Source organism: Petaurus breviceps, unplaced genomic scaffold (assembly GCF_028583685.1).
Source record: "Petaurus breviceps papuanus isolate PSGF00001 unplaced genomic scaffold, PetGlider_PUasm1.0 98, whole genome shotgun sequence".
Taxonomy (NCBI): Eukaryota; Metazoa; Chordata; class Mammalia; order Diprotodontia; family Petauridae; genus Petaurus; species Petaurus breviceps.
In genome coordinates this window covers 18052311-18072977 of record NW_027187460.1, presented here as the reverse complement: position 1 = coordinate 18072977, position 20667 = coordinate 18052311, and the positions used below count along the sequence as shown (strand labels likewise).

Below are 20667 nucleotides of genomic sequence, written 5' to 3'. Positions count from 1 at the left end.
AGCTGTGCTATAAAGTGGATTATAGCTTGGGGATGAATTGGACTAGATAAACCCTGAGGTCCCTTCCACCTCTTGGATTCCCTGCTTCTGATCCCCATAATAACTGCTACAAACCTCTTTCTTCTCTCAAGATTCCTGAGGCCTTTTACCTTTCCTATCTCAGAAAAAGATACGCCTCTTCTCACCTAGGTTAACCTAAGTTACATACCTATCATCTCATTCATCCAAGGCTCTTCCAGGTCTTCTTTGCATCAAGCACCTCATCTCTCTTGTGCATCTTCAATGTCTCCCTCTCTATTGCTTACTTCGCCTCCTCCCACATATAGACTCGAGTGTCCACTATCATGAAAAACAACAGTAAAGCCCCAAACCTCCATCTACCTTGCTTTTCCCTCAATGGAGAAGCAGTGGTACCTTAACAATAGATCTTGACTTTATTTCAGGCGACCTTAGAGCAAGTTAGGACATTCACGAAAACCCTCATTCGAGCATGCCATTCCCAGTAGTTGTCCTATACATCTTCTTTCCTTCTCAGTGAAAATCCTGGAAAAAACTGTCTACGAGCAATACCTCCAAGTACCTCTCCTTGCACCTGGTCTCTAGAGAGTAGAGAGTGAAGGCTCACTTGCTACTTCAGAGTAGTTCTTCACAGTCAGTCCACAACCCCACTAGGTGAACATCCTAGACCACTGCTCCTCAAGGATTCCCTGCAAAACTGAGTCTAGAATACTGAGCCCAAAGAGTCGCATGACTTGTGAGGCTGGGTCAGACTCCATCCCCTCCACCTAGAACTTAAAAGGACAGAGAAGGCCCAGACTCCAGCTTTTTTTCTGGGGTTGCACGGCCTAAGTAGGGCAGGGACAGAACTCGGGGCCTCCCCTTTTACCTCGCTGTGTCACCTGTGTGAAAGAGTCCTTTGCCTTAGGCAGACAGCCAGATAAAAGACCCAGGCAGTTCTGTCTAGGCTTCTAATGGGAAGAGGATGCTCCCAACCACCTTGGGGGCTGATACAGAAAGACATGCATGCATCAGCTCTCCTATGTCCCATGAGCCACTCCCAAGAGTCCTCCATATGTATGACAACATTTCACATAGTCTGGGCATCATCAAACCCCTTTTACATTGCCTTTTATTTCACTACTTTGCATTTATTATCTTTATATTAACTCTATATCATTTTTTAACATGTCCTTGTTTCCTCCATCAGAATGCAAGCTCTTAATGAGCAGGGATTGTTTCATTTCTTGTATCTGTATCCTTAGCACCTATCATCGTGTCACCACTTAATAAATGTTTGTTGATTGACCATAACATTTCATCTCTGGCTCTAAATCTGCCCCACCATTCTGGATGCCAGAAGGCAGACCTCCCTTTGCACATTATCTGGCCCTCTCCCTTTCCCAAAGATATCATGAGGTTATGTGCATTTTAGTCACTTTCTTAACATAATTCCACTGCATCCTTATCTGCAGCTTCAATGACTTGTTTGTATATAAATTTTAACCGCCAATAACAATTTGGATCCTGGCTTTGCTACTTACTAATAATGCTGGGTCAGAAAGACCTGAGTTCAAATCCAGCATCAGGCACTTACTACTGTATGGTCCTAGTCAAATCATTTAATGTGACTGCCTCAGTTCCCTCAACTGTAAAATGGGAATAATAATAGCACTGACCTTCCAGGCTTGTTGTAAGGCTTACATGAGATAATATTTGGAAAGCACTTCTTTTGGAAAGAGAATCTTTTTCCCATTAGAAACCTGGACAGAACTGCCTGCCATACAGAACACGCTTAATAAATGCTTATTTCCTTCCTTCCTTTCTTCCTTCACTCTCTCTGCAATCTGGTTTCCAAACTCAACATTCAACTAAAACTGCTCCTTCCAAAGTTATCAATGATCTCTTACTTGACAAATCTAATTCCTTTTTCTCAACATGCATCCTTTATGATCTCTCTGTAGCATTTGACATCGTTGACCATTCGCTTTTGGATACTGTCATCTCTGGATATTTTTTTTAAGTTCTCTCTCCTGGTTCTCCCACCTGCCCAATTCCTCCTTCTAAGCCCCCTTTGCTAGAGCTTTCTTCATGTCATGGGTGTATTCCAAAGCTCTATTCTGCAACCTCTTCTCTTTTCTCTCTATACTCCCTTAATGGTGATCTCTTCAGCTACCATGTCACAGTACTATGTCTATGAAAATGGTTCCTAGATCTATTAGTCTCTCTCCTGACCTCCAGCCCTACATTACCAACTGCTCACTGGACATTTCCAACTCTCAAACTCAGTGTGTCACCAAAATAAAATTCACTTTCTTTCCCCTAAAACTCACCCCTCTTCCAAACTTCCCTATTACTATTGAGAATATTACCATCTTTCCAATCTCTCATGGTTGTAACCTTGGCATCATCCTTGATTCCTCATTCTTATTTACTTCACATATCCAGATGCCAAAATCTTATTTGCTTTTTTTCTCTACATTTCATACACATCGTCTTGTCTCTACTTATACAGTCACCACCCTAGTTCAAGCCCTTTTTATTTCTTGTCTGAACTATTGCAATAGCTTCCTAATTGTTTTCCCTGCCTCAAGTCATTCTCCATTTCAATCAATCCTCCATAAAGCTGACAAAAGTGATTTTCTTAAGTATGGATCTGATCATATCACCTCCTCCTGACACTCAATAAACTTCAATGGCTCCCTATTTCCTCTAAGATAAACTATAAACCCTGTTTGATATGTAAAGCTATTCACAATATGGTACCCTCATATCTACCTAATCTTCTTACACATTTTTCCTTTAATTCATTCTATAATCCAATATACTGACTTTGCTTTGCCTCCACTCCCATCTCTGTGCCAATATGCATGAGATATCTATAAAAAGCTCTTTTTCCTCATACCCAGTTCTTAGAATCTTTCAACTCCTTCAAGAATCAGTTCAAATATCACCTTCTGCTGGAGGCCTTTCCTGATCTTGGCAGCTACTAATGAATTCAACTGTTACTGTATGCTTCTTGTATATACTTCTTTATCTGCCCTTTGTCTCTATTGGAATGTAAATTCCTTGCAGGGTAGGGACCATTTTAAACTTTTTCTTGGTTTCTGTTGCATTTAACAGTTCCTGGAACATTTCAAGTGCCTAATAAATGTTGTCTGATTGAATAAACCAGTTGTTTTTATAAAGGATGAAATATTTCTGTTCAATTCTACAATTATTTATTAAGCATGAACTACATGCAAACTTACATGCTAGGTCCTGGGGGAGATACAAAGCTTATAGGAAAGATACATGATTCCTCTGCATACCAAGCTCACTCTGCATATGACTAAAAACACAATAAATTCATAAATAACTGTAGAATACAATGATACAGAGGAGTAATCAAAAACATATGTGAAGTTAGAGACAGGGAGGATCATTACCAAATGGGTAGTTAAGCTTCAGGGGGAATGTGGGAAATATAAAGTATATATTCAGCAGTTTCTTCCATGCAAATAATTTAATCTCCTATCTTGTGAGCAATGACTTACTATAATGGTAAACATAGGGTGTTTAAAAAGGCTGGGTGTAAATGTAAGCTACTAAAACTTAAAAGAATTTCCTTAAGTCTAGCTATTGAAGCTTCAAAGTACACTAATACTTTTTGGACACCTTGTATAAGAAAAAAAAAACAGGACACAAAAGAAAGGTCTCACTTCCAGCTAACTACAGAGGCATATTATGATATGCACAATAATTTTAATGACTAAAAAGAAAATTCCTGATGCATGCTTATATGCAGGCTTCCAGTGTAAATTTTACCACATTAGAAAACCATGGTGATATTTGTGGCTAAAAAAACTGGCTATATTTTTTTCTCTTTTTTTTTCCTTCTTGCTGGGCAAAAGGATTTATAGGGTGCCACTTTCAACCTTTTGCAATCTAAATAATTAAAATTTTAGAAAATCCATGAAAGAAAATTATTTATCAGCAAATACATAATGAAATGCAAAATGCACATATGCTTTTATTAGAAAACCATTACAATGCAAGCCCCTTTCTCTGAAATGATTTCACAAGGAAAAACTGTTAATAGATTAGTTTAAAATTAACCAATATTTCAGGCCCAATGTCAATGAATAATATATTCACACTTACTGTGAATAGTGTGACTGGAGGAAACAGAAAAAATGAGCAAAAACAAAAAGATTAGTAAATATTAGACTCTTTAGTTGGGCTTGAAGAAATATTTGAGTCTTTTCCTTATACAAAATAAATGTCTAGGGGCGGCCAGGTAGCACAGCAAATAAGAGCACCGGTTCCAGTGTCGGGATAACCTGGGGATCAAATCCAGGCTCAGATACTTAGCACCACACCTAGAAATAATTGGCCATGTAACCTTGAGCAAGTTACTTAACCCCTATTGCTTTAAAAAAAAATAAATAAATGTCTAAAAATAAATAAAATAAAACCTGAAAAATACAAAAGATAACCGGGGCAATTTTGTGATCTTGCAGCTTACAACCAGGGACATGCTTTGCAAAAGAACATGCCACAGAAGTCCAAGTGTAATACTTCCCTTGTAATAATAACAGTGTGATTTAATTTTTTAAAATTTTATTTACACACAACTTTTCAAAATATTTCATAAAAGCAGACCTGTAGATTTATAAGTAAGTCAAATCATATATTTTCCACTGCTTTTGCTGAGTGCATTTTAAGACACAATTTAAATGATAAGTTGGAAATACTGGGCGTTAGTGGGAGGTTTGCACATACATTGATGGAAAACAAGGCTTCTGAGCCTTTTTTGCATCATGGACCCCTTTAACCTGGTGAAGCCTATAGATCCCGTCTTGGGATGAATGAAATAAAACATTTAGACTTACAAATGAAATCAATATTTTGAAGTACAATTATCAAAATATACTTTTATTAGGAGGACCATTTGGTGGTCATAACCCATAGAGTTGTCATTTGTAATCAAGTAATTGGAAACTTATGGTCTTGGAAGTAAGTCTCTCTGAATGTAAAATGAAATTGTAAAAACTTTGATATGAAAAAGAAGTTTTGTGACTTTGACTGATTTCTGAATCACCAATAAACAATAAATATGAATGTTAATTTACATACATAGTGTTGTCAGTGTCTGTGTACCAATGTCCATCAACGTCTGGATTACTTCTGTTTTCCTTCTCTTCTTCTTGAAGTTTTCTCTCAGCCTCTTTTTTCTCTTTGGATCTTTTGAGGCAATACGCCTTTTCCTGCTCTCTGATTTTCTGTTCAATTACTGGGTAGTTCTGCAATGCCTTAATCCTCTCTGATCGCTCTATTTCCTTGCCATCCAAACGCTTTATAATAAAATCATAGTCATAATTATAACAATAACAATAAAAAATGATTATTCAAAAGTAATGATTCAAATGGACTTTATGTTGACCCTGGTTGGAATATTTTAACTATATGAATGTATAATGTGGCATAATAGTGACACAATTTAAGTAATGCATGAAAAATAACACTAATGGCTCCATTACTTTCAGGATCCAATAGAAAATCCTGTTTGGTGTTCAAAGCCCTTTACAAATTTACCCCCTTCCTATCTTTCCATCTTCTTAATCCCCTCATGCACTCTGCAATCTAATGCAATCCCTACTAGTGCTGTTACAAGACCCTCTATCTCCCTATACCATTTTTAAGGGCTGTTCCCCAGGCTAGGAATAACTCTCCTTCCTCATCTCTGCCTCCAACTTCCCTGGCTTCTTCAAGTATTAGATAAAGTCTCACCTTCTGGAGGACACCTTTTTCCAGGCCTCCTTAATACTACTGCCTTCCTTCTGTGACTATCCCCAATTTACATATCTTGTTTATACATAGGTATGTGTATGTTGTCTCTCTCATTAGACCATAAGCTTCTTGACAGAGGAGACTGTTTTTTGCCTTTCTTTATATTGCCCATATTCAGTACACACAGTGCCTAACATATTGTAGGTACTTATGCTTATTGACTGACAAAATATTTAACTTTCTGATGAATATTTGATACTTATCAGATACACCAGCTAAGAGGAATAATTTAATGCTCATTATATTTTATTAATCTAGTTTGTTAATTATCTTTACCAGCAGTAATAATGTTAAATTAACCCTTCTGTCAATGATTAGCTCTGTTTCATTTTCTTCATATCTTTATAAAATCTGGGTTTTAAAATATGAATACATATTGATATATTTAAACAACTGCATTTTTCTTTCTTTTTGGAAGTGTGCTCTGAAGACAGTTTTCAGAATTTCACTGCTGGGAGTTTGCCATTTCTCCTGGTCTTATTTCTGTTGTAGAATTTTACTCCAGAAGTCAATTAACAAGTAGTTATTAAGTGTCTGCTATACGACATGAAGGCTCTTTCTTCAAGGAACTTAAAATCCTATAGGAGAAGCAGCCTATAAATATATTTTTAAATGCAAGGGAAACTTATAGAGAAAGCACTGGCAGCTGGAGAGAATCAGAAAAAACTTCATGTAGGAAAGGGTATGAATTGAGCTGGGAGAAAAGAAATTCAAAGAGGCAGAAGTGAGGCAGGAGTGTATTCCAATCAATCAATCAACCAATAAACATTTATTAAGTTCCTACTATGTGCCAGGTACTGGGCTAAGTGCTGGGGATACAAAAAGAGGCAAAAGATAGTCCCTCTCCTCAAGGAGCTTGCAATCTAATTCCAAGTACTGAGGGACATGGGGGTGGGGAGAAACAGCCAATGTTAAGGCTTTGGGACAAGAGAAGGAATGCTATGTGTGGGGAATAGCTAGAAGATCAGTTTAGCTAGAATGAAGAGGAGAGTCATTCATAATAAGGCTTGAAAGGAAGGCGGGAGCTAAGGTGTAGAGGGTTTAAAATTTCAAAAACGGGGTGGCTTGTAGCACAGTGAATAGAGCACCAGCCCTGGAGTCAGGAGGACCTGAGTTCAAATCCGACCTCAGATTAACATGTACTAGTCCTGTGACCCTGGGCAAGTCACTTAATCCCAATTGTCCTGTTAGGGAAGAAGGAAGGGACTAAGCATTTATATAGCATCTACTATGTGCCAGTCACTGTATTAAGTGCTTTACAAATATTAACTCACTTGATTCTCACAACAACCTTTTGAGGTAGGTGGTGTTATTATTCCCATTTTAATTTTAAGGAAACTAAGGCTGACCAAGGTTAAGTGACTTTCCCAGGGTCAAACAGCTAGTAAGTGTCTAGAACAAAATTTAAACTCAGATCTTTCTGATTCCAGGTCCAGTATCCTACTCACTGCATCAACTAGCTGCTAGTTCAGCTAAGTATATTTAGAATACTAATAGCTGGCTGAGCAGTCAAATCCAAAATGTAGCCATTAATGATTTGGTGTCAACTTGAAAGTAAATCTCCAGGGGAATGATCTATGGAATTTCACTTGGCCCTGTGCTGTTTAACTTTTAACTTTTTTTCAATGATCTGAATAAAGGCAAAGATAGCCTGTTTGTCAAATTTGGAGATAACACAAAACCAAGAAGGATAGTTAATGTATTTGATGAAAGTGTTGTGTACAAAAAATATCTTGAAAGGTTAGAAGAATGGTCCAAATAAATAATATGCAGCCTAATAGTAATAAATGTAAAGTTTTGCCTTGGGCTCAAAAAATCAACTTCAGAAGTATAAGATAGGGGACCAGAGAGAGAGCAGTTTGTATGTACAAAGATCTATGAATTATAGTGGATTTCAAACTCAAAATAAGCCAATGATGTCATGAGGCAGAGTAATGGAAAGCAAAGAAGTACTTAGCTCTGTGTTTCAGCTCTTCAAGTGCCTTTGAGCCTCACCTGTGATTATATTAAGTCTTTGTTAGAAACAGCTAACCTTTACCTTGTGAAGCCCACAGTGGGAGGAACTTGCCAAAGACTGGAAAAGGAAGGACATAAGAGCTGGGTGGAACAGAAAAGAGCTGATGACATAAAAGCTGGAACACTGCTGGGACTGAGAAGAATTGGGAAGAAGGATGTCTGTGGTGTCGGCACTTTGTCTGTCTGTACTGATGTTACTTTGTTAGATCTGTCTGCTGATAGAGGACCTTGCTGTTGTTACAGAAACTCTGGGACCTTACTGCTGGTTCAGAAACCCTGAAAGAAGACTTTCCTGCTGTCTGTTTACAGAAATCCTGAAGGAGGGTTTTACTGATGTTTTCAGAGGTCCTGGAACTTTAATGATGATTTGTGTTCATTTCTCAGACAGAGGCCATTTCTGTTGGTCTAAATTGATTTCACAGGCAGAAAGTGAACTAATGATGGTGCCAGCATCATGAATGAATGTTGTTGTGGTTCTGCTAAGCTTGATGTGTGGAGCTGGACCAAAAGCTGTACTGGGAGCTGGGAGTTGCCTACCTGTGAATCCAGGTGACAGTTGGATGAATTCAGGCAAGTGCTGGGAGCATGGAAGAGGAACCATGGAGTTTGGAAGTAGCATTGAGTCAAAATGAAAGGACTTTTACTTGGGTACTTAGTCTGACTGACAAGATTATGATTTACTGTGACCTAAGGGTGGGAGACCTTTGTACTTTGTACTCCTTAAGGATGACTCAGTTAAGGATGATTGGAAGCCAGTCTCCAATCAAGATGAAAGAAGACTTTAGATGGGTACTTTACATTGATTAATTCAGATTGTAACCCATCCTTGTGAATGTTAAGCTTTGGTTTCTGCGAATGTTTTGCTTTAGTTACTACTGAATAAATAGAGAGTTCACTATACTATGTGATCAGAATCTTAAAGCTATTCACAGCAGCAGTCCTTAGGAGAGCTGCTCATGCTTGGCTTTACAGGCAGCCAAAAAAATATATGCTACCTGAGGTTGCTATAACAAAGATACAGGTACCAAAACAAGGGAAGTTTTGATCCCATTATCCTCTGACTTAGACGTCATCTGGAGTATTGTGTTCAATTCTGGGTACCATGTGTTAGGAAGGGCATCAATAAGTCCTATGAGAGAAAACCCAGAGAAGGGCAAGCAGGGTAACAAAAAGCTCAAAGTCATGAAATATAAGGATCAGTTAAAGGGAGCAAGAGATGTTTATCCTAGAGATTTCCAAGAAATACTTCTTCAAGTGTTTTCTGCTTAGCCTTAAAGAGTAGAAATAGGAATAAGAAACGAATATTTCAGGTCAATGTAAGAAAACAGTTCCTAATAAGTAGTGATCCAAAAGTGAATGGACTGTGTTGGAAGGAACAGGGTTACTCCTAACTAGAGGCTGAAGCTAGACTAGACGGTCTTTGAGGTTCCTTCCAACAGTGGCATTCTATAATTTTGTGATTTTCTTAAATTAATGAATAGCTTCAAACACTGAGTCAGTTAAAGATGTTGTTCAGATTCTACAGGACCCTGAAGGTCTTAAGCTAGTTAACAGAAATGTCTTTTTCAAGAAGAGGTTATGGCAAAGTTAGAACCAGGAGGTCAGACTTGTTGGGTCTCAGTAAGACATGGCATAGTTTAAGAAAATGAGCCCTACCCAGAGGTTTATTTTTATATATTTCATCCTCCACAAAGTTTCTGAGGCAAAACCTGGCACCCTGCCTCTTAAAGGAGCCCAAATGATCGATAATGCCCTGGGGGAATACAAGCCTCAATCAGCCAATGCTGGCCACAGTTTGTTGTCTGAATGAGGGATAATTTTCAGAGAAACCAGGGAAACAAAATTTCCCTAATGGCCTGAGAATGCTCTCCAGCCTGAGGCTATCATGGGAAATGAGTTTTAGAAATGAAGCCAAAAAAAGGAAGACATTAATTACACCCAAAACATTAAATGAAAAATCAACATTATGGCTCATTTAAAAAAAAATAGCTACACCAAGATAACTACTCTAATCAAAGCTATCAAAAGTCACATGAAAAATCATTCTAAATCACTACTGATTATAGAAATGGACATTAAAGCAACTCTGAGCTAACTATCAGATTGGCTAACATGGCATAAAAGGAAAATGATAAATGATGGAAGGGATGTGGAAAAACAGAAACACTAAAACACTTCTGGTGAAGCTATGACTTTGACCATTCTGGAGAACAATTTGGAACTACACCCAAAGGGTTATAAAACTGTGTGTAGCCTTTGATCTAGCAATACCACTGCTAGGTATGTATCCCAAAGACATCAAAGAAAAGGAAGAGTACCTATATGTACAAGAATATTTATAGCTGAGGGGACACCTATCAAATAAGGAATGGAGAAAAAGTTGTGGTATATGATTGTGATGGAACAGTATTGTGCTAATAAGAAATGATGAGCAGGATGGTTTCAGAAAAATCTGAAAAGATTTACATAAAGTGATCCAAAATGAAGTGAGCAGAACCAGGAGAATACTGCACACAATAACAGCAATATTATATGGATGATCAACTGTGAATGACAGGGGTACTCTGATCAAGACAAATGCTCCAAGACAATTCCTAAAGAACCATGATGAAAAATGCTAACCACCTCCAAAGAGAGAACTGATGAACTGAGTGTAGTTCCAAGCATTGTTTTTTTTTTACTTTATTTTTCTTGTTGTTTGTTTTTGCAACATAGCTAATATGGAAATCTGTTTTGCATGACTTCACTTGCCTTTTCAATGGATGGGAAGGGTGGCGGGAGGGAAAGAGAGAATATGGAACTCAGAATTTTTTTTTTAAATGAATGTCAAAAAATAAATTTAAAATTAAAAAACCCACTGTAGAGGAATATTCATAAAATGGAACTATTACTGAAGGACACAGCACAATTCTATCTACAAATGCATTTAGAGACATCTGTCTCACAAATTTGAAGACATTTCCTTCCCAAATGGTCATGTAGACTATCTGTGCCCAAGATGTGCTAGAGCTTTCCAAGTTAGTATTGGTATGGTCAGCCACAGTCAGACACACTATATATTGACCTTGACAATGTGATTATTTTGGTCCTTTATGAGCACAAAGGACAAACAACAACATCTACAAATTTATAACAGTCTGGAACCATTTAGTATACAAATTAAAAAATCTTGAAAACTTCAATAATCTCTCAGAGTCATATAGTGTAATAATTTACATACATGATGATGTTATGTCATAAAAAGACTAAATTATGTTTATTATATTATATTTTATAAAGCAGGGAAATATATACTGCTTTTAGAATGGGTTCCATAAAAGTTGTCAAAATACAAAAAAGTTTCGATCTTTAAAGGTAATAAACTTCAGGTATCTTATCTATATGATTGTGATAGTAATGGCATTTAAAGATTCCCCTGTATTGGCTTGGTTTTCAAATTGATTGTGTTAAAACCCAGAGCTTGTTAATCCCACCTGTGGAATGGACTTGTTGATGTGAAAAGAAAGTCCTGAACTGGGAGGAGCTGGTGACATAGATTTGGAGAGACAAGAGGGAGGCGGAAGACTTTTTGGGAAGCAGCACCCACGTGGAGGGAGAGAGAGAGACTGAGAAAGATTGCTGGGGCCACTTTGAATCGCCCTGGACTTTTGAGACCTGCCCCCTGAGCTGCCAAGGACTGAGGAGACATGGCTGTTTTGCTGGTACTTTGTCTGTCTGTTTTGATGTTGTTTTGCCAGATTTGTCCACTGGTGAAAGACAGTCCTGTTGTTGAAGAAGTCCTGGAACCTGGCTTTTGGCTAAGAAGCCCTGAGACTGTCCTGCAGACAGAGAGTGAATACTGTCCACTGGTGAAGGACAGTGCTGTTGTTGCAGGGGTCTGGAGACTGTCCTGCAGACAGAATGAACACTGTCCACTGGTGAAGGCCAGTGCTGTTGTTGCAGGGGTCTGGAGACTGTCCTGCAGACAGAGTGAATACTGTCCACTGGTGAAGGACAGTGCTGTTGTTGCAGGGGTCTGGGAACCTTTCTGTTGGTTCAGAAGCCCTGAAGAAGGATTTTCTTGTTGTATGTTTACAGAAATCCTAGGAGAGGGTTTTGCTAATGTTTTCAGGGGTTCTAGGACTGTTCTACAGACAGAGGATGAATTAATGAAGGGACTGGCAATGCATCTTGTGGCCTTGCTAAGCCTTGTCTCCCCAGGAACTAAGATTGCTGAGAACTTGCCTCGTGTCAAGATGAAGAAAAGACCTCCATTTGGGTATTAGGTGCTGTGCTTAAACTTGATGTAACTCTGGGGTAGATTCAATTGTGATCCAGGGGTGGGGAACTTTTGACCTTTTTGTGTTCTATGGTTGAGCAAATGAATGTATTTTACTTATGTTTGGAAACTAAACTCCATTTGAGAAGAGGGGCTTTGTGGTGGACTAAATGAAGGTATAGCCTAGGGGTGGAGAAGTATTTAGACCAGGAACTTTGTAATTGATTGAATGATTGGAAGGTCCTGGGGTGGGGTAGTCCTTGGAGATTATTTAATCACATTTAGTAAATGCTGTATTTGGAATGATGTCATGTTTTGATCTTCTCTGTTCTTGGTTGGTCACTGAATAAAATGGAGAGCACCTATGCTGGTATTCTGAACCTTGGGTAATTGCCTTTTCTTGGCATTATATTACAATGATCCACCTATGTAAGATCTTATTCACTGACAAAATTGAACAAATTTAGCAATACTCTATTTTTTTAATTTTAGGATTTTTATGTCGTTGTTAGTCAATAAAAAAGTATTAAGTACCTACTATTTGCAAGGTACTATGCTAAGTGTTGGGGATACCAAAAAAATAAAATAAAATAAAATAAAGGCAAAAGACAATTCCTGCCCTCAAGTATCATGCAAACAAATGGGAGAGACAAGAAGCAAATATGTACAAACTATATAAACAGGCAATAATTAACTGAGGGAAGGCACTATAAATGAGGGGTTAGGAAAGGCTTTATGTAGAAGACTGGATTTTGACTGGGACTTAAAGGAAGCCAGGGAAGTCAGCAGTAGAGATGAGGAATGAAAGCATTCCAGGTATGGAGGCCAGTCAGAGAGAATACCCAGAATCAAAAGGGTGGAGTGTCTCATTCATGGAACAGCCAGGAAGCCAGTGTCATTGGATCAAAGAGTACATGGTAGCATGGGACAAGAGTGGACTGTAGCAGCAACCACACTGGCATACCCAGGATGGCTGCTAGCACAGGTTCTTAGAACTGCTTTACTAAGAAATATAGCTGTTTAAAGGGTCAATAATCTTTTTTTAATTACATTCAGTAGTTCAAGAGAAAAGTCAGCACTCTGAATTTGAGAGAAAATACAAGAAGAGAAATAAAGACCAATAGACAGGGTTCTATTTGAATCAACTATACACTTTACATACATTCCTGGGTCAAAAGAGCCTTTATATCTAAGCAGTAGAGGAGCTCTGACCATAAGGTCAATCAGAATCTAGACCAGGGAATCACAAGATCTTTCTCATAAGCAAGTCCCCAAAGCAAAATACCAACTCAGAGTATATATACACTTCTCAGAGCCAGAAGCATCAGAACCTTCATGACTCAGTGCCTAATTAAAAATTAGCAAAAGGTGTGAAAACCTTCCTACAAGCAAGCCTCCCCTAAGCAAGCTTCCCTTAATGGGCTCTACGTGAGGCCTACTGATGGGTCGGGAAGATTTTAAATCCCGTTAACATTACAGGGGTATAAGAAGGTTTAAGGTATAACAAGGTATTAAGAATATTTGAAAAGTGGAGCAAGGAGGTAGGAAGGGAATTTGGGCTAGGAAAAGCTTTGAATGTCAGAGAATTTTGTATTTGATCCTAGAGGTAATCAGGAGCCACTGGTGTTTATTTATTCAGTAGGGGAGAGACATGGTTAGATCTGCATTTTAGTAAAATCACTTAAACAGATCAATAGAATATGGACTTGAGTGTAAGAGACTTATCGCAGGCAGATGCACCATCCAGGTGTGAGGTGATGAAGGCCTGCACCAGGGTGGTGGCAGTATCAAAAGAGAGAAGGAGGCATGTTTGAGAGATATCACAAAGGAAAAATCGATAGACCTTGGCAACAGATTGGATATGTGGGACAAGAGAGAGTAAGGAGTCAAGGCTGACACCTATGTTGTGAGCCTGGTACAATAGAAAGATGGTGGTGTCCTGGACAGCATTAGGAAAGTTTGGAAAATGGGAAAGTTTGGGGAGAAAGATAGTGAGCTCAGTTTAGGACAAGGTACTGAAGTATTTAGAACCATTAAAATATTCATACTCGTAACTGTGGAAGAGTAGCAACCACAAACTCTCTGTATCCTTCAAAGTCTGCACATGGATTACCCATAAGATAAATTTCTTTAAGATGTATATTATGGCGAAGAATTTTAATGCTGCTCAATTCTCCAACAAAATTTACTGTCAGATCAAGTTTTTCCAATTCTTCACATCCTGTGGGGGGTAAATGGTGGTAAAACAATAGTAAGTGGTAAGGAAAGAATATAAGTAGCAAAGAATGCATGCACTTGTGTGTAGTATCAATAACAGGCATAACACTTGTAAACCACTGCTTACCTACTGATTAACTTTCTAAATTTATTAAGCTTTTCCTGTGAGCAGGCCATTACACTATGTGCTAAAGGAAACAGAGAAGTCACAATCACTGACCTCAAAGAGTTCATAGAGTAGAAGGGAGATAAAACACACAGATAACTACCATGTTTCCCCGATAATAAGACACTGTCTTATTATTTTTCTTGGACAGAAAAACACCAGAGGGCTTATTTTCAGGGGAGGGCTTATTTTAATGAACATTGACAGCAGTTTTAATAAACAGGTAAATGTGAACAAAAAAAATGTACCTTTATTCAATAAGTAAATCGCTGGGGAAAAACAGGATGACACGCTCACTGCTGCAGCTCTGATTGGATGCAGCTCAGAGCACGGCGTGCGTTTCACGGGGGGGGTGGGATGGTGCATACAGAGGGTACCGTAATATAGCGTGTAGCACAGGAGATCACCTTCACTACAGTAGCAATCTCAATAGGGCTTATTTTTGGGGGAGGGCTTATTTTAGAGGAATCTTACACAGTAAGGGGAGGGCTTATTTTCGGGATAGGTCTTATTATCGGGGAAACACGGTACAATACACCATAACATATGATAAATGCATTACAGTTGCAAAACAAAGTGAATTGTGAAATACGAGAGGTGAAAAGTCATTCAGTTCTTTAACAAACATTTAGTGTCTTTTGTGTGCAGAACACTGTTAAGATATAGTTCCTACCCTCACTGAAATCACCACCTAATGGGAGACAGAATATGAACACATATAACTATAATACCCCAAATAATCCATGAGCCAGGGTCCTGCAAGAAATCTGGTATAACAAAGACCAAATCAATCCAAGTTTTACCCAGAGTAGGTCTTCAGGTTCAATGTCCCCACCTACGAGCATAGAGAAATCTCTAAAATAAATTTTAAGCACTCATGACATATAGCTTTCTCCCAAATGTGGGTAATAGTAACAGGGTCCCCAATTCCTATACAAACACTCCATGGACAATATCAAGTGGGAGAGCTCTCCTGACTTTCAGTCACTATTTATCTTTGAAGCAGCTGGATTAACTGCAAGACAATCAAAGGGATTACCTAGGTCCCTAGAGCTAGGTGGTGCAGTGGATAGATCACCTGGAGTCAGAAAGACCTGAGTTAAAATCCAGCCTCAGAAACTTACTAGCTGTGTAACCCTGGGCAAGTCATTAAACCCTATTTTCCTCAGTTTTCTCATCTGTAAAATGAGATGGAGAAGGAAATGGCAAACCACTCCAGTATTTTTGCCAAGAAAATCCTAAATGGGATAGGACATGACTTGAAAGGACTGAACAGCAGCAAAAGGTATCCAGAGAAGCCAGTAGGCTCTCATCTCTATGACAAAAGAGAGCATTCCAGGTCAGAGGAGCAGCCAGAAAAAAGTTACGAGTTAAGACATGCAGTGTCTTGTTCCAGTGTCATTGGATCAAAGAGTGGCAGGTATATAAAGTCTGGAAAAGGAGGAGGGAGTTAGATTATGAAGGGCTTTGAATGTCAAAAAGAGCATTTTGTCAAGCAGCTAAGTGGCACAGTGAATAGAGTGCTAGACCTGGAGTCAGGAAGATTCATCTTCATAAGTTTCAAATCTGGCCTCAGGCACTTACTAGCTGTGTGATCCTGGACGCCTTCCAACATAGGGTCATTCTCTGTTATCTCACTGAACTGATTAAGGAACTTACCAAATTGATCTGAGGCTCCCTCTTCAACCTTCCTTAAAATGGTACTACAGAAGTATAAAGAGAGTTGGGAAACAAATATTTGTGAGGTCCTAATAAGAAGTTAGAAGATTTAGGGAGGACTCCATGGAAGTGGTGGCATTTGAGGTGGGTTTTAAAGAATGATAGCAATTCAGTAGAGGAGAAAGGACATTCCAGGCAGAAGGAACATTCTAAACAAAGACAAAGAGACAGAAGGATGTTATGCATGTTCTAAGGAAATGGGATAGTTCAATTTGACTGGAATACAGATAAGATAGAGAGGATTAATAGAAGATAATGCTGAAAAGGAAGGTTAGTATAAGACTGACACAGGCATTGAATGCCAGGTCAAAGAATATTAACTTGATTCATTTCGTTACTAATGAAATGAACATGTTACATATATTACACTGGAGCATAAGCAGTGATTTTGTAACAAAGAACCACTTTTTCCCCCATATCTACACATAAGAAAAATTATTATAGCAAGATCATGAAGGATAATATTGAAAGATTTGTTAAAAAGCTACTGCAGGAAGAATCATGAGAATGATAATCTTGTCAGTGGGAATCCAGAGGAGGGACAGACAGAATAGATACAAATGACTGGATTCTGAAACTGACTGGTTATTAAAAGTGAGAGAAAAAGGGGTCAACAAGAACCTTAGGTTTACAAATATGAGAGAAAGGGTGAACAATGGAACCCCATATATAATCAGTAAAGAAGGAAGAGTAGGCTTGGGGAGAAAGTTCAGCTCAGCATTGAGGGGATTGAGTCTAAGATGCCAATGGGATATGCAAAAGTTACGGATTCACATCTGGAGGTCAGAGAAAAACAGCTTTGAGAGACTTCAGAATTCTGATCAATGCAATGATAAACCATGAATCTAAAGGAATAAAGAAGAAAGGTTCCCCCACATCTCCTGACAGAAAGATGATGAATTTAAATGCAATTAGGGCATGACTAATGTATTTTTTTACAGCTATATGTTTGGGCTTTGTGATTTATTTTGTTTTTTTTTTTCTATTTGTTATGCCACATTTATTTCAACATAAATTATACTATGCAGTTACATTGCTCTGATTTAAAAATCAAACACTGAACCACACTGCTAAAGAGGAATGATGAGACTTCCCTGCATCAGCTTGCTACTAAAATAAATGATTCCAATGCATTGTCTTAATAGGGCAAGACTACAATTGATATTATTACTGGGAATAGTATAGAAATGATAATTGAACCCATTGAAGCTGATGAAGTTACCAAGAGAAAGAATATAGAGAATGAATGAATGAATGTAAAAGTATCTGCCAAGTATTCTACTAAGTGTTGAGAATAAAAAATGCAAAAAGCAACCACATCTGCCCTCAAGGAGTTTGCAGTCTAATAGAAGAAAAATACCCATACAGGGGAATAGTGGCCCAGAAGGGGTACATTGTCAAGAAAGTCACAGGTTGCCATCTGCCGGATATCAGTAATGTACAATTGCTGTCTATGTAGGAGTCTGGGGTACACATAACCCATTTTTGGTGAAATTAAGACATAAGCTAATATTTATTTAGAAGATTTGTTCAGTTTCCAGCATTGGGGTATGACACTGTTTGGGGTCAGTCAACCTACAGGCCCTTTTTCACATCATTTTCCCATTACATTCACTTGTACATATCCCTTCATACATATCCCTCCTCCAAACCCTGCTCCATATGAGCCCAGGGGGTTCCCAGGGATGCAGATGACAAAGAAAAAGGAGAAGGAAGAGGAGGAGGAGAAAGTTCATAAGAAAAAAATCATGGGGGGAGAGGGAGGAGTAGAGCCAAGATGGTGGAGTAGAAACAGGACTTATGCACAGCTCTGGCTTCCACCTTCTCCAATACATGTAAAAAATGACTCTAAACATACTTTAGAGATACAGAACCCACAAAGTGACAGAGAGAAACAAATCTCCCACTGAAGGATGCCCAGCAGGCCAGCAGGAAGGGTCCATTGCAGTACACTGGGAACCCTGCCCAGCCATGAGTCAGCCCCTGGTTTTAGCCCGAGGGCTGCCTCAACCAGCAGCAGCAGCTGGAGCAAACATCACAAGAGTAAATCACCAGCTACTGCAGTGGTCTCCAGACTTCTTAATCCACAAATGCCAAAGACAAAATAAAAGGTCAGTGTGGAACTTTGTTGGGAACTAGGGGAACATGGTCTGGCAGCTGCACCCAGAGCAAGAAGCAGAGTAGGCACAGTGGCTGCAGCCACTGCCATGTGGCTGGTTCCAGAGCTCCTGGCGTGCAGATTATAGGGGGACCAAGTGACCATTCAGAGGGTAATTGCTTTTGGTTTGTCCTACTTGGATCAGGATCACAGACTTGGGTAGTGGTCCTGGGGTATGTGATCAGTGAGCTAGAGTGTGTGGGGGCTGTAAGGAGGGCACCCATCTAATAGCTCCAGCAGCTGCAAAAACCCCAGCAATTTGGAACAAAGATTTCTCCATTTTGGAAGCAGAGTTCTACTGTGGCAAAGAGCTCAAAAGTCAAGTAATTGGCTGTCCATATGAACAAGCAACAAAAGCATGATATGATAGAATCCTTTTTTGAGGACAAAAAGGATCAAGGCATAGAGCAAGAGGAAGACAGCGAAGTCAGAACTCTTGCATTAAAAGTCTCCAAGAAAAATATGAACCGGTTACAGGCCATGGAGGAGCTCAAGAAGGATTTTGAAAATCAAGTAAGAGAAGTGGAGGAAAAATTGGGAAGAGAAATGAGAATGATGCAAGAAAATCATGAAAAGCAAGTCAACAGCCTGCTAAAGGCAACCCAAAAAAACACTGAAGGAAACAACACCTTAAAAATTAGACTAACTCAAATAGCAAAAGAGGCCCAAAAAGCCAATGAGGAGAAGAATGCTTTAAAAAGCAGCAGAATAGACTGGGGACTGTGCAAGCTGTAAAGCAAAGAGATAAAGCAATGATAGCATAATGGAAAGGGAAGTTCTAGTCTTCTAGATGGTCATTTTTAAGTTATTTATGATTTAGGTCTATTTAATATTATGTTTCTCTTGAATTCTTTTATCAACACAAACAGAGTTTTAATGGAATTGTTAAAAGTAGTAATTACATCTCCTATTGGGGCAGCTAGGTAGTGCAGTGAATAGAGCATCAGCTCTGAAGTCAGGAGGACCTGAGTTCAAATTCAGCCTCAGACACTTAACACTTACTAGCCATATTACCTTGGGCAAGTCACTTAACCCCAAATGCCCTGCCTTCCCCCCTTCAAAAACCAAAAAAAGTAATAATAGCTCCTATTTATGTCATGTTCTAAGATTTGCATTTTATTTGTGTTATCTCCTCTATCCTCATAACAACTCTATGAAATAAGAGTGATTATTAGCATCATTTGGCTAGTGAGGATTCTGAAAAGAGTTAAGTGACTTGCCCAAGGGCCATACAGTAAGAGTCTATAAGGGTAATGGGAATTTGAAGATCTTCCTTGCCGCTTAATAGGTCTAAGGGAATTTGAAGACCTTCACTGCTTTGAAAATAAATTCTGCCCCCTAATAGGCTGAATGTAATCACATGGAGTCTGTGGTGGGAGCTGTTTGCTTAAGGGTAGAGCATAGCCCACAAGAAGCAGAGAGTCAGAACAGCTAGATGGTGGGACGAGAAAGGGCAGCAGGCAAGCAGACAGGCTTGTGAGTAAATATTAGTTTGTGGGAAGGATAAAGGATGCTGTGGCTCTCTGTTTTTTTTGTGGCTTATTAACTTCTTTGCTACTATGATGGAATTGGCTTGTTTTGGGATTCAGTTTTCTGGTATCTGAATAAATGTTTTGCTTCTGTCTTCTATACGAAAAGTCTGTTATATTTTTGATTGAGCACCATATGGATGTATTTATAATGACCATAGACTCTGTGAATATTGCATTAGCACTATTGGGTCTGATGCTGAGACAAGCCCCTCCTGACTCCTATTTCAGAATTCTATCATGTATACCATGCTACCTCCCATAGATGATTATTCTAGATACAAAAATTAACATGGCCTACTAGAATGTTATGACCCAGAACGTGATTAATAAATGTTTATTCCTTGTAAGAAGAAGGAAGATGATGATAATGAGAATCATAAAAAAGTGAGACTAGCCCTAAGAGAAAGTGTTAGAAGTTAGTAAGAACTATCATAATATACTTAAAGTATTATTCAATTAAAAAATAGCTTTATAACCCATTTTTAAGAAATATGTTTAAAGAAGCAACATGGTATAGTAGAAGAAACACTAAACTTAACAATCAAAAGTCCAGAATTCAAGTTCGAGCACAATCACATTCCTTCCCTGTGAAATAGGGCAAGTCATGTAACTTCTCTAAGACTCAGTCTACTCATCTGTAAAGTGGGCACATTAAACTGCATTACTGGTCTCACAGGATTATAGTAATGAAAAAACTTTGCAAATTATAAAGCTATTAAATGTGATCAATGTAATGTGAACTATTCTATATATAATGTGATATTGTAATGTG

General features: G+C 38.6%; 1 protein-coding gene across 2 annotated transcripts in view; it reads right to left on the bottom strand.

Moving 5' to 3' along the window:
* Positions 1 to 20667, bottom strand: part of DNAAF11 (dynein axonemal assembly factor 11) — a 113812-nt gene that overhangs the window by 61092 nt on the left and 32053 nt on the right. For both annotated transcript variants that reach the window (XM_069081312.1, XM_069081311.1), the window contains 2 exons: positions 14152 to 14324; positions 5116 to 5333 (listed from right to left, as the gene is read on the bottom strand). In XM_069081312.1, coding sequence (XP_068937413.1) covers positions 5116 to 5333; positions 14152 to 14324 — 391 coding nt within the window. The remainder of the gene's footprint in view (positions 1 to 5115; positions 5334 to 14151; positions 14325 to 20667) is intronic.